The following is a 10,044-nucleotide window of genomic DNA, read 5'->3' as shown; positions in this document are numbered from 1 at the left end:
ACTGCGTTCTTCCATTTGTGCAACATCTCTAAAATTAGAAATATTCTGTCTCAGAGTGACGCTGAAAAACTAGTTCATGCATTTATTACTTCCAGGCTGGACGACTGTAATTCATTATTATCAGGATGTCCAAAAAACTCACTGAAAAGCCTTCAGCTGATCCAAAATGCTGCAGCAAGAGTCCTGACAGGGACTAGAAAGAGAGAGCAGATTTCTCCTGTTTTGGCTTCCTGTTAAATCCAGAATTCAAAATCCTGCTCCTCACATACAAGGTCTTAAATAATCAGGCCCCATCTTATCTTAATGACCTTGTAGTACCATATCACCCTATTAGAGCACTTCGCTCTCGCTCTGCAGGCCTACTTGTTGTTCCTAGAGTATTTAAAAGTAGAATGGGAGGCAGAGCCTTCAGTTTTCAGGCCCCTCTTCTGTGGAACCAGCTTCCAGTTTGGATTCAGGAGACAGACACTATCTCTACTTTCAAGATTAGGCTTCAAACTTTCCTTTTTGCTAAAGCATATAGTTAGGGCTGGACCAGGTGACCCTGAATCCTCCCTTAGTTATGCTGCAACAGACGTAGACTGCCGGGGGATTCCCATGATGCATTGAGTTTTTCCTTTCTCAGTCACTATGTCTTAATGGACGATCTGATATCCTCGTGTTGGCGTTGTTCCCACATCATCATAATTAATGTTGTTCCAGGGTCCACATTACAAGTAACCAATCACCTTCTTGTGACGTCATACTTTTGCGACTTCGAAAAATACCCGCCTTAAAAAAACAAATGTTCTTCGAGAAACCGCCTTTTGTGACTTGGACTGTGGTAACTATGTTCTTATCACAAAGGGTTTATAAGTTGCCACTATAAACAAACAGCATTTTCCAAAATTGAAGCCTTGTCAGAAGAACCTGAAAAACACCTTTCTGAAACCTTTTCTGTGTAAAGACTTGTTCAAAAGCAATGCACACAGATTAAAACATTTCTGTCTTGGCCAACTGATAAAGAACACCAAAAATTTAGTGGTGCGTGTTGAGTCTGTGGTCTTGATTTGTTTTGTACACACTATAGAAATTAATTAATGTAAACCAAAAATGACACTTTCTATATGTTTGTGTATCTGCAGAATTAATTACAAGTCTCACCTGACAAGCTTTTGCAGTTTTGCAGTGTCATTCTTGACAGAAAAACATACTTGTCACATTCTTTTTATTTCCAGAAAAACATCTTTCAGATGTATGAGAAATTGATTGGAGCCTGTCTGGAAAACGGCAGCCACTGGACCTTGTTTGTAAGTTGCACAGATTTTGCACTCTCTCTAGTGCATGATACTTTTCAGTGTCCCTCATTAGGAAAGCTCAAGGCACAAGCCTACCATATCCATCTTTTTACAAAACAGTTTTGTGACATACCCAAGAGGACCATAGTCTATATGAATTCATTTGGCGAGTCGGAGGTCAGAAAAAGTGCGGTGTTGAAAAACTGGAGGTAATTAATTAACATATTTAACATAACATATTTAATTTAATTGAAATCATTACCGAACGTGGTTATTGATTTCTCTATATGCTTTTTATTTGTAATAACTGCGATCTCTCAGCTCATTTGCTTCAGCAAGAGGCTGCGCTGGAGAGTGGACCTTGTCACATGTGAGCCACCCACATCAACAGGATGGGAACTCATGTGGAGTGCATGTCATAATGGTACTGAAAACTATAGCTTTAACCTATATAAGTAATGTTTACATTTTTGCCTATTCAGTTTTTAAAGCCTTAGAGGCAGGATGGTAAAGTCTCAATTTTTTTTGTAGATTGAACCATTTCAGCAGTAATGCTTTGCTTTGGTTGCTCTGTTTTTTTTTTTTTCTCGGGGGGGGGGGGGGGGGGGGGGGGGGTTAAAAACAAACAAACATTTCTTTGTTAATCTAATTCTTTTTGTTCTTTTTTTTTTTTTTCTTCGTCAATTATTAGTTTGCCCAATCTCTCATTGACGGTAAAACACATGTGGAGGAGTACAACACTGAAATCACAAAGCTCAGGTCCCGACTTTGCCACTACTTATTTTCCTCAATAGGTAAAGATAAAATTAGCCGCCTTCTTTTTCTCTAACATTGGAAAATGTAACTTGTACTTAAACAAATTATATTTTGCAGATCGAACTAGGAAGTGCAGTCAGTGCTGGTTCGTGATTGCAGCCAAAGACCGGGTACACTATGACATGTCCTTAGCCATATAGATTGTTTATTTAATGGACTTTGTTCATTTATTTTTTGTTTGTTTGTTTCTTTTTTTTTTTAATTCACAGGTGCAGTGCCAGAAATGTGGTGCATACAAGCACATGCGTTGTTCAAAGTCTGTTTGTGGCATCTGTATCTTCTGTGAGAGTAAGTCACAATATAACTAAACAATGTCCAAAAATGTTTAAAGTGAAAAAAATTTCGTAATTTTGCCTTTGCACACCCGGACTGTGTAATTAAAGTGGACGTTTCAAGATCCAGTTTTTACACAAAACTATTTTAGACATAACTGTGTCGTATTGTGGGGATTTCCCAACACAATTAAATTGATATAGTGCTGTTTATATCATTCTTCGTTATGTAACAGCACAGTGCAGCACAGCAGAGGGAAAGGAGTTGTGCAGCATAGTAGGTGGCTATACAGGAGGAGCAATAGAAGTAGCCAGTGAAGAATGTCATCAGGGAAAGCATCAGGCAGCGAATGACAAAGGAAAAGTTCCTAAGGGAGAGAACATCTGCAGCAAACCGACAAGTAACAGTGAGATAGGAGGACTGACAGTCAGAGATGAAGGTACACAGACTGAAAGAGATGAAGGCACACAGACTGAAAGAGATGAAGGTACACAGACTGAAAGAGATGAAGGCACACAGACTGAAAGAGATGAAGGTACACAGACTGAAAGAGATGAAGGCACACAGACTGAAAGAGATGAAGGTACACAGACTGAAAGAGATGAAGGTACACAGACTGAAAGAGATGAAGGTACACAGACTGAAAGAGATGAAGGTACACAGACTGAAAGAGATGAAGGTACACAGACTGAAGACAAAGAAAAAGAAAGTATACGGCACAAGTCTGAGTACAGATAATGCTGCTGCTGCTGATGTTGACAGGATCGATGCAGATGCAGAATTTCAAACTGATTCAGAAGGAACTAGTACAGTTTACAGAGTGCATGGTCGCTTATCTGTACCAAGCTCAAAAAAGAAAACCTACACAATAACAGAAGACGAGATCAAGCGCAGAATCCAAGCAGAGGTTTGATTGGGGTAGGTATACATTTCGTGATTTTGATGTCACCTGAAATAAATCCGGGTTACTCGTATCAATGAAGTGACAATGTGGCTGGAAATTGTGCATTTGCTGCAACATATACACAATTACACCATGTAAACAAAAGCATTTAACTTTGTTTGTGCGTGTGTGTGTCTCTCTCTGCTCTTTTGGTGTTTGCACTTTTTCTTTTTTAGGGCCATAAAGCCAAACTGCCCACAATGATTCTTGACAGGCCTAAGAAGGCCAAAACTAAAGTAACAGTGTTTAGTGTTCTGAGTGAAGAGGAGGCTGGGGAGCTAGCCCTCGGGTTTGCCGGAAGATTGGCCTGCGATGTCACAACAGACATGGTCTGTAAAGGCATCGACCATTCAAGTGCTGATATGACAAAGTAAGTTAGTAAAACAATATGAAAGTTGTATCTTTTTTGGTATTATTTGTCATTTCCCCGTATTTGGGTTATTGGTGTAACATTGTTAATCTTACTTTCTAATAACAGACAGACTCTTCTCAAAATCCAACACAACCTTAAACATGAGCTGACTGATTCCTCAACCTTCAGTTTGCTGACACACACCTTTGGCCCCGCTGCACTGGATTCTGTCATTTCATTCCTGTGTGAAAAACTTGATCTTGTCTCTTAAATAATGAAACCTTTTGTTTGTTCTGTAAATCAGAATCTTGAAAATTGTTCATTGTTGTTCTAAGTTTGTGTTAACTATTTGGCAAAAATGATTGGTTCCTAATCCAAACAGCATAATGACTGTTCTAACACATATCTTAAAAATGCTACAAAGAAAGAAAATTATCACATATGTTTCAATATGAATGTAATTGTGTCACAATCGGTTTGTAGTAGCTTTCCTGTTTTATTTTGAGTTTTGGTATGTTTACACTGTTATTTTTATTTCCCGTGTGTTCGTCTTCCCTTATTAGTTTTACTGTATTTAATTAGTCTGATTTAATAACTTATAATTATTTACTTTCCAGTGTGTATATATGCTCCTCGTTTGGATTATTGTTTGTTTGAGTTCTGCCTGTCTTTTCTATTAAAGATTTGGACTTTTGGACTATTAGTGGACCTCGTAGGTTTTTATTCTGTGCAATTGGTAATTGACTGGGTTTAATTTAGTGGCCTGGAAAACAGGCCGGAGGGGTCTGGTCATTTTAACCCCCTAAGACCCGAAATCTTCCATGGCATGCATTTTTAATTTCTCTTTGATATTTGGGCCGATTGGAACCCGATGAATGTAAAAAGAAAGAATTACCAGGTTTTGTTTTTTTTACCTAATTTTTGTTTCTGAGAAAAATGAGAGCCACATATGAGGACATTAATTTGAAATTTCGATAGAACAGTTGCAGTATAATGTCCTCATAACTGTATATCAGGCACTTGTTGATCAAGATTTAGTATTTTGGTCTAAATAACCCAAAATGTGATGTCCACATGTGTGGACGCCAGGCTGGAGTAAAGTGTTAGAGCTATTTATACCTATGTAAACTTTTATACACTGGTTTTTACCTGTCTTGTTTCAGAAAGGTTTAAAAGGGTAATGTCCACAGTTTATTTGTTTATTTATTTGTTTGAATTCAACATATTTTATTAAAGTAATTGAGCTTGAACACAGAAAAAACTGAATCAAATAATCATAAAATCAAATCACTTGCACTATACTGAAGTCTAATCTACTCTGAGCTAATGCCGGTTTCCAACACTAATGATCGGGTGAAGGAGAGAGATGAGGGTGTGCACGGCCACTGGTGCTCTTATCCCTGTTCTTTGTGATACAATCCAACAGGAAAGCAGTCAAACCCTTGGACATTAGCCAAGTTAACGTTCACAAATATATACACACAGAGGAACTCTGAGCCCCAATGTCAGCATTAGCACAAACATGCCACTTCATACCAAATCTCAGTGTGAGGTCAGGTGTTAGTCTCATTCCATTATTCTGGCTATATTTTCTTACTCATTACTATTAAACTTATACTTAAGACTAACTATTAACAAAATCACACCCCAATAACTCTGTTATTACACTTTGTATTTAATCATAAAAAGGCTGGATGTTGAAACCTTTTACTTCTATTTTGCATGAGCCAGGATTCTCAACAGCTGATACTCTATGTCCAAAAAGTGACAGGTATCGTTTTATGGAGCAAAAAACTTAAGAGCGCATATTTTATAAATAATACCAACAATTACAAATGCAGACCTTTAATAGTAATAAGTAATCCTTTATTTATAATGCATAGCAATATAAAAATAGTAACATATGAAAATATTACAATGGGCACAGATGAATTTGTATCAAAAACAGCAACCAAGCCAACGTAATGAATAACACACATAAATAACAACTGCTTGAGAGACCAAACAATTTCTTTTCAACTGTTCCTTGGCAGAAAGTTAAGACAGCTATTCAGCTTTAGGTTTCAATAAACAGAAGTAATGGATGCAGTCCCTTTGAAATGTCACACAAAAGTCTACTTATGCATATACTTAGCTTTAACTCTTCTCTTTTTTGTTTTGTATTCCAAAAGGTTTTCATTTTCTCCAGAGGATGTCTCTCTTTCAGTGGTTATCGACTGTTCACATTCATTTTCACAGACTGCTGGAATGTCGATGCTGGCCGAACGTTTCTTGCTAGAATGCAATGGCCTAATTTTGCGTGCATTATCTGTCGTCTTTATTTCGTACTGGCATATACTTTTGCCTACTTGTTTTGTTTTTAAGACATTTGTATGCAGTTCATCTATCATTGCAGTAATGCCCTCTGGAATGAATGCCCACTGTTTAACTGTGTCTAAAACAGCATTTAGTTTTCCAACCGCATCTTCTGTGCATTTTTTGTCTGTGCTTTCAACTACAGGAGTGTCATTCAAAGTTGATAGAGGACTTTTCAGAGAGTTTTTCATTTGTTTAAAATGGCTACAAGCCACCTTCAGGCAAGCACATGTGTTATAGAGAGAGAACGTACAACAAGTGCACTGAAGTGTTTCAGCCGATGCAAAAAAAACACAGATTTCCAAACAAACTTGGCATTTTTATCACTTTCAAGTCCTCACAGTGTACAAAGTAATGCCTTTCTTTCACTGCAATTCTTGCCAAGGTAGAAATGTCTGTTTCCATGTTTGGATAGATGTCATTGTCAGCCTCTGCTAATTTTGCAAGTAACACTAGATGCTTGCAAAGAAGTCCTCGTAAGCCATATGTACAGTTGCAGTAGGACTCAACAGGGCAGACATCATACACCATGTCTTCTCTAGACTCAGATGGGACTTGATATGCATTAACTCCATGGCTGTTCTGGACTGTAATTTTAAGAGCCCAACCACTTTCCATCAGTCTTGAAGCAGAGTCTGAAACTTGAGACAAGGTGTCAGCAAACCTGTTTTTCATGCGGCCCACATCTTGCAGGGTTTTTATGACTGAGAAGTAGTCGTCGGCCTTCCCTAGGAGCACTTCAATCAGATCATCCAGACGCCTATTCTTGTAGCCAGATAAAAACTGGTATTTCAGGCGGTGGAAAAATCTGAAAAACAGTTATTTGAAATGATTAGTAACTGTAATTGAAGGAATTTAAAGTTTTAATCAAGACTGTATTATTTTTTAAAAAATTGGAATACCTATTGCACACGTCTTTTATAAAGGAATGCTCTGTGCCGGTTTAGCTGATTTAGGCAAATCCACCTACTCTGTTTTTTGTTGTGATAACATAAAAAACGCTGCTAGAATTTAAAGGATTTGCCTAAAACCTGTTCTGGCAATGACATGACGAACCTACTCAGTTTAGCCTCTTGGATTAAAGCATAATATCTTTTTTTCAGCAATACAATCGAATGAGGTCAAAATAATAAATCATACCTTTCAATCACATTGTTTGTTTCAGAACGAGCGTGACTGAAGCGACGGCCGTAGTCACACCACATGTGGCCAATGCCTTCCCAGTGCTTCAGAAAATACTGGCACACCAAAGGGTATTGCTTAAATGTCTGGCAGAACTCTGCTGATGTGGCTTTAAAGTCGTCCTCCTAAGAGAATTGGATGCAACAGAATATATTTCAATCCATTTAACAGACCTATTGAAATCTTTAATATTATGTATTGAAGCCCTTTTCCTTTTATTGAATAACATTAAGAATTTTAAGTTATTAATAATATGTCGTGTTTTTGTATTAAGAAGCAATTATTTCTTCCCTTACAATGGCTAAGAAGGAACACTAAACCTATAAGCATATTTGGTTTCAGCATCTGTCTGTGAAAGAATCCCACTCACAAGTTCTACTGCACAGTGGGTGACACAATGATGTTCTGCACAGCTTAAGTACTTGTTTTGATAAGCAAGATAAGAAGCCAGTTTTAGAAATTGTTTCAAAAATCTATTTTGTATCTCTCTGTAACTTTTTTTAGCAACTGAAAGTTATTATGCTCTTAGTGTAATCAAGAAATCAAAATGTGAAATAGACAAATTACACTTACAGATGTGCAAGCTTTCAGCTTACAAAAGAAAGAAATGATTTCATTTCTCTTTTGGGTGTTAGAAAGCCCATGGACCCCGGACTCTGATTTTGAAAGCCATCGATTAACAGCCTGTGAATGTAAGAGAAAAAAAGTTAATCTGGAGAGAGAGACAGAGGAGCAGCTGTACAAAAAGCATAAAAGAAAGCTGACGTCCAAAAATAACTTTGTCACTCACTGGACAAGAGGACCTGTGCATTACAGAAATCAACCAGGCAAACATATTTTTAAATGTCAAAAAGAGCTTTGGGAAGCAGCCACCAGAAGATGAGTGCACTGTGGTCTTAAATGGATGGACATAGTCACTCAACATTTTATCCCTTTATATTCATTAACCTGAGTAGGTGAATATCACAATGAGGCAAATCATAACAACAGGACCCTGTTGTAAAAATGTGTTTCAGGTGCATCTTAGACAACGTGAAAAGAAAACAATGTGGTTTACCTGCAAGACATGGTACCAGCATAGAAGGATAGCTGACTCTGGAAAAACCTTCTGCAAAGCATTTATTTCTGCAAAGTCTTTGTCAACCATAAATGCTCTACAGAAAAAAAGAAAACACTAAATGAGATTAAACAGTATGAAAATGTTTTTGCTATCTCAAAGCACCACTTCAATGCCAAATTAAACATTTCAACTCACAAGTAGATATATCTTTTATTGCTCAATGTTCCATTTGCCAGAACTGAACTGGGAAAGAGGGCTTTTACTTATGCTGCCCCTTTCACATGGAACATGATGCAAAAAGACTGGAAGATAGCAGATCTTATTTCATTAAATGCTTTTAAGTCCAGATTGAGAGAGCCAGAGAAAAATGTTTTTAAAATGTAATTGTTATTTATAATATGTATGTAACTTTGTAATTTCAACGTGTTGTCGCCTCTTGGCCAGGACTCCCTTGCAAAAGAGGTTTTTAATCTCAATGGGACTTTTCCTGGTTAAATAAAGGTTAATAATAATAAATATAAAATACTGCATACAGCCTATAGGAATAGCTTTAACAACTGGAAAGGAAAGTTTTTTGCAGCCCATGCTGCAGCTATAGCATTAGATTCTGGCATGTTATAACTTTTTTGAAAAGGAATTATTTCAAAATCAATAGCTGTCAATGTATTATTTACCTCGGGGAAGTTGGGAAATGCTCACAAACTATTCCAAGAACAGTTTCCAGGGTTTTCTGACTTTCGTTGCTGACAATAGCATAGGCCACAGGGACTCCATGCCCATGATCATCTCTTACAACAAGTGTGAATAAGGGAAATGAATACTGGTTAACGCAGTGCGTGGTGTCAACAAATACTAACTGTTTTGCATAGTTCTCCATGTTTGATTTCATTACAGGTGTCTGCAAAACAATCATTAGTTCTTGGTCAGATGTGTATGGTTGATAGAAGAGAACATGTTCTTGATGTTTTCCATTAAGTAAGGTATGTACACTTTGACTGTCTCCACAGTTAAAGTGCTTCTTCCTCATCATGCAGGTTCTAACACTGTCAATGTCACGTGGTGTGACAAAATGCTCTCTGTTGTGAAGATCTCTGTGTCCATGTTCTTTGGCCCATTTATGACATTCGGTTAGTATGATGGCTGGCTTAGTTCCAAGGGAAAGCAGTTCCTCAATCTTCCTCCTCAAATCACTGGAAATATTGTTGAAATGTGCGTCTTTTGGGTCCGAAGGATCATGCCCATCATGCTTATCATATGTACGCTGCACGATGACTGTGTGGTCTTTCCAACATTTGAGTACTTTAAATGAAACATAGGCCTTACAGCCCACTGCTCTGTAGCTGTTTCGACTTTTTTCCCCAGCTCTCATGCAGTTGACTTTGTAATAGTCTCTTTTCCTGTCTTTACCTGAGGCAACATTTAAACATTTATAATGTCCATGAAGGGTTAATGAGTTCAATTTTTCTAACACAACACTGAATGGGTCCTCCTGGCATTGTGACACATTCAATTCAATTCAATTCAATTCAATTCAATTCAATTTTATTTATATAGCGCCAAATCACAACAAAAGTCGCCTCAAGGCGCTTCATAGATACAGAGAAAAACCCAACAATCATATGAGCCCCTATGAGCAAGCACTTTGGCGACAGTGGGAAGGAAAAACTCCCTTTTAACAGGAAGAAACCTCCGGCAGAACCAGGCTCAGGGAGGGGCGGCCATCTGCTGCGACCGGTTGGGGTGAGAGAAGGAAGACAGGATAAAGACATGCTGTGGAAGAGAGACA

The 10,044-nt window shown here is 37.8% G+C and overlaps 2 protein-coding genes across 2 annotated transcripts; one reads left to right on the top strand and one right to left on the bottom strand.

The window, feature by feature from the left end:
* The first annotated feature begins 25 nt into the window (after window positions 1-25).
* Window positions 26-4,364, top strand: LOC147318338 (uncharacterized). Its single transcript, XM_086310236.1, has 9 exons — window positions 26-1,289; window positions 1,398-1,486; window positions 1,599-1,701; window positions 1,969-2,071; window positions 2,151-2,203; window positions 2,303-2,381; window positions 2,602-3,284; window positions 3,486-3,679; window positions 3,788-4,364. Exons 1-7 carry the CDS (start codon window positions 1,233-1,235, stop codon window positions 3,102-3,104), a joined length of 987 nt encoding a protein of 328 aa, XP_086166362.1. The 5' UTR covers window positions 26-1,232; the 3' UTR covers window positions 3,105-3,284; window positions 3,486-3,679; window positions 3,788-4,364.
* A 1,438-nt stretch (window positions 4,365-5,802) lies between these two features.
* LOC147318337 (uncharacterized) lies at window positions 5,803-9,638 on the bottom strand. Its single transcript, XM_086310234.1, has 5 exons — window positions 8,933-9,638; window positions 8,256-8,352; window positions 7,772-7,882; window positions 7,157-7,323; window positions 5,803-6,824 (listed from the first exon to the last, which is right to left on the bottom strand). The coding sequence occupies exons 1-5, from the start codon at window positions 9,625-9,627 to the stop codon at window positions 6,290-6,292; spliced, it is 1,605 nt and encodes a 534-aa protein (XP_086166360.1). The 5' UTR covers window positions 9,628-9,638; the 3' UTR covers window positions 5,803-6,289.
* Between the last annotated feature and the right edge of the window lie 406 nt (window positions 9,639-10,044).

Source organism: Aulonocara sp. 'chitande type north' Nkhata Bay, linkage group LG11, assembly GCF_057382095.1.
Source record: "Aulonocara sp. 'chitande type north' Nkhata Bay isolate Kocher_YH1m ecotype deep benthic linkage group LG11, A_spYH_male_GT1.1, whole genome shotgun sequence".
Classification (NCBI taxonomy): Eukaryota; Metazoa; Chordata; class Actinopteri; order Cichliformes; family Cichlidae; genus Aulonocara; species Aulonocara sp. 'chitande type north' Nkhata Bay.
Note: the sequence above shows the minus strand (reverse complement) of the source record. Positions and strands in the feature narration are given on the sequence as shown.

Coding starts and splice junctions, on each gene's coding strand:
- LOC147318338 (XM_086310236.1), top strand. CDS start 1,233: ATGTATGAGAAATTGATTGGAGCCTGTCTGGAAAACGGCAGCCACTGG. Junction 1,290..1,397: donor GCAGCCACTGGACCTTGTTT/GTAAGTTGCACA, acceptor TTTACAAAACAG/TTTTGTGACATACCCAAGAG. Junction 1,702..1,968: donor GTGGAGTGCATGTCATAATG/GTACTGAAAACT, acceptor GTCAATTATTAG/TTTGCCCAATCTCTCATTGA.
- LOC147318337 (XM_086310234.1), bottom strand. CDS start 9,627: ATGAGAGCTGGGGAAAAAAGTCGAAACAGCTACAGAGCAGTGGGCTGT. Junction 8,353..8,932: donor CATTTCCCAACTTCCCCGAG/GTAAATAATACA, acceptor TTTTTTCTGTAG/AGCATTTATGGTTGACAAAG. Junction 7,883..8,255: donor GCTGGTACCATGTCTTGCAG/GTAAACCACATT, acceptor TTACATTCACAG/GCTGTTAATCGATGGCTTTC.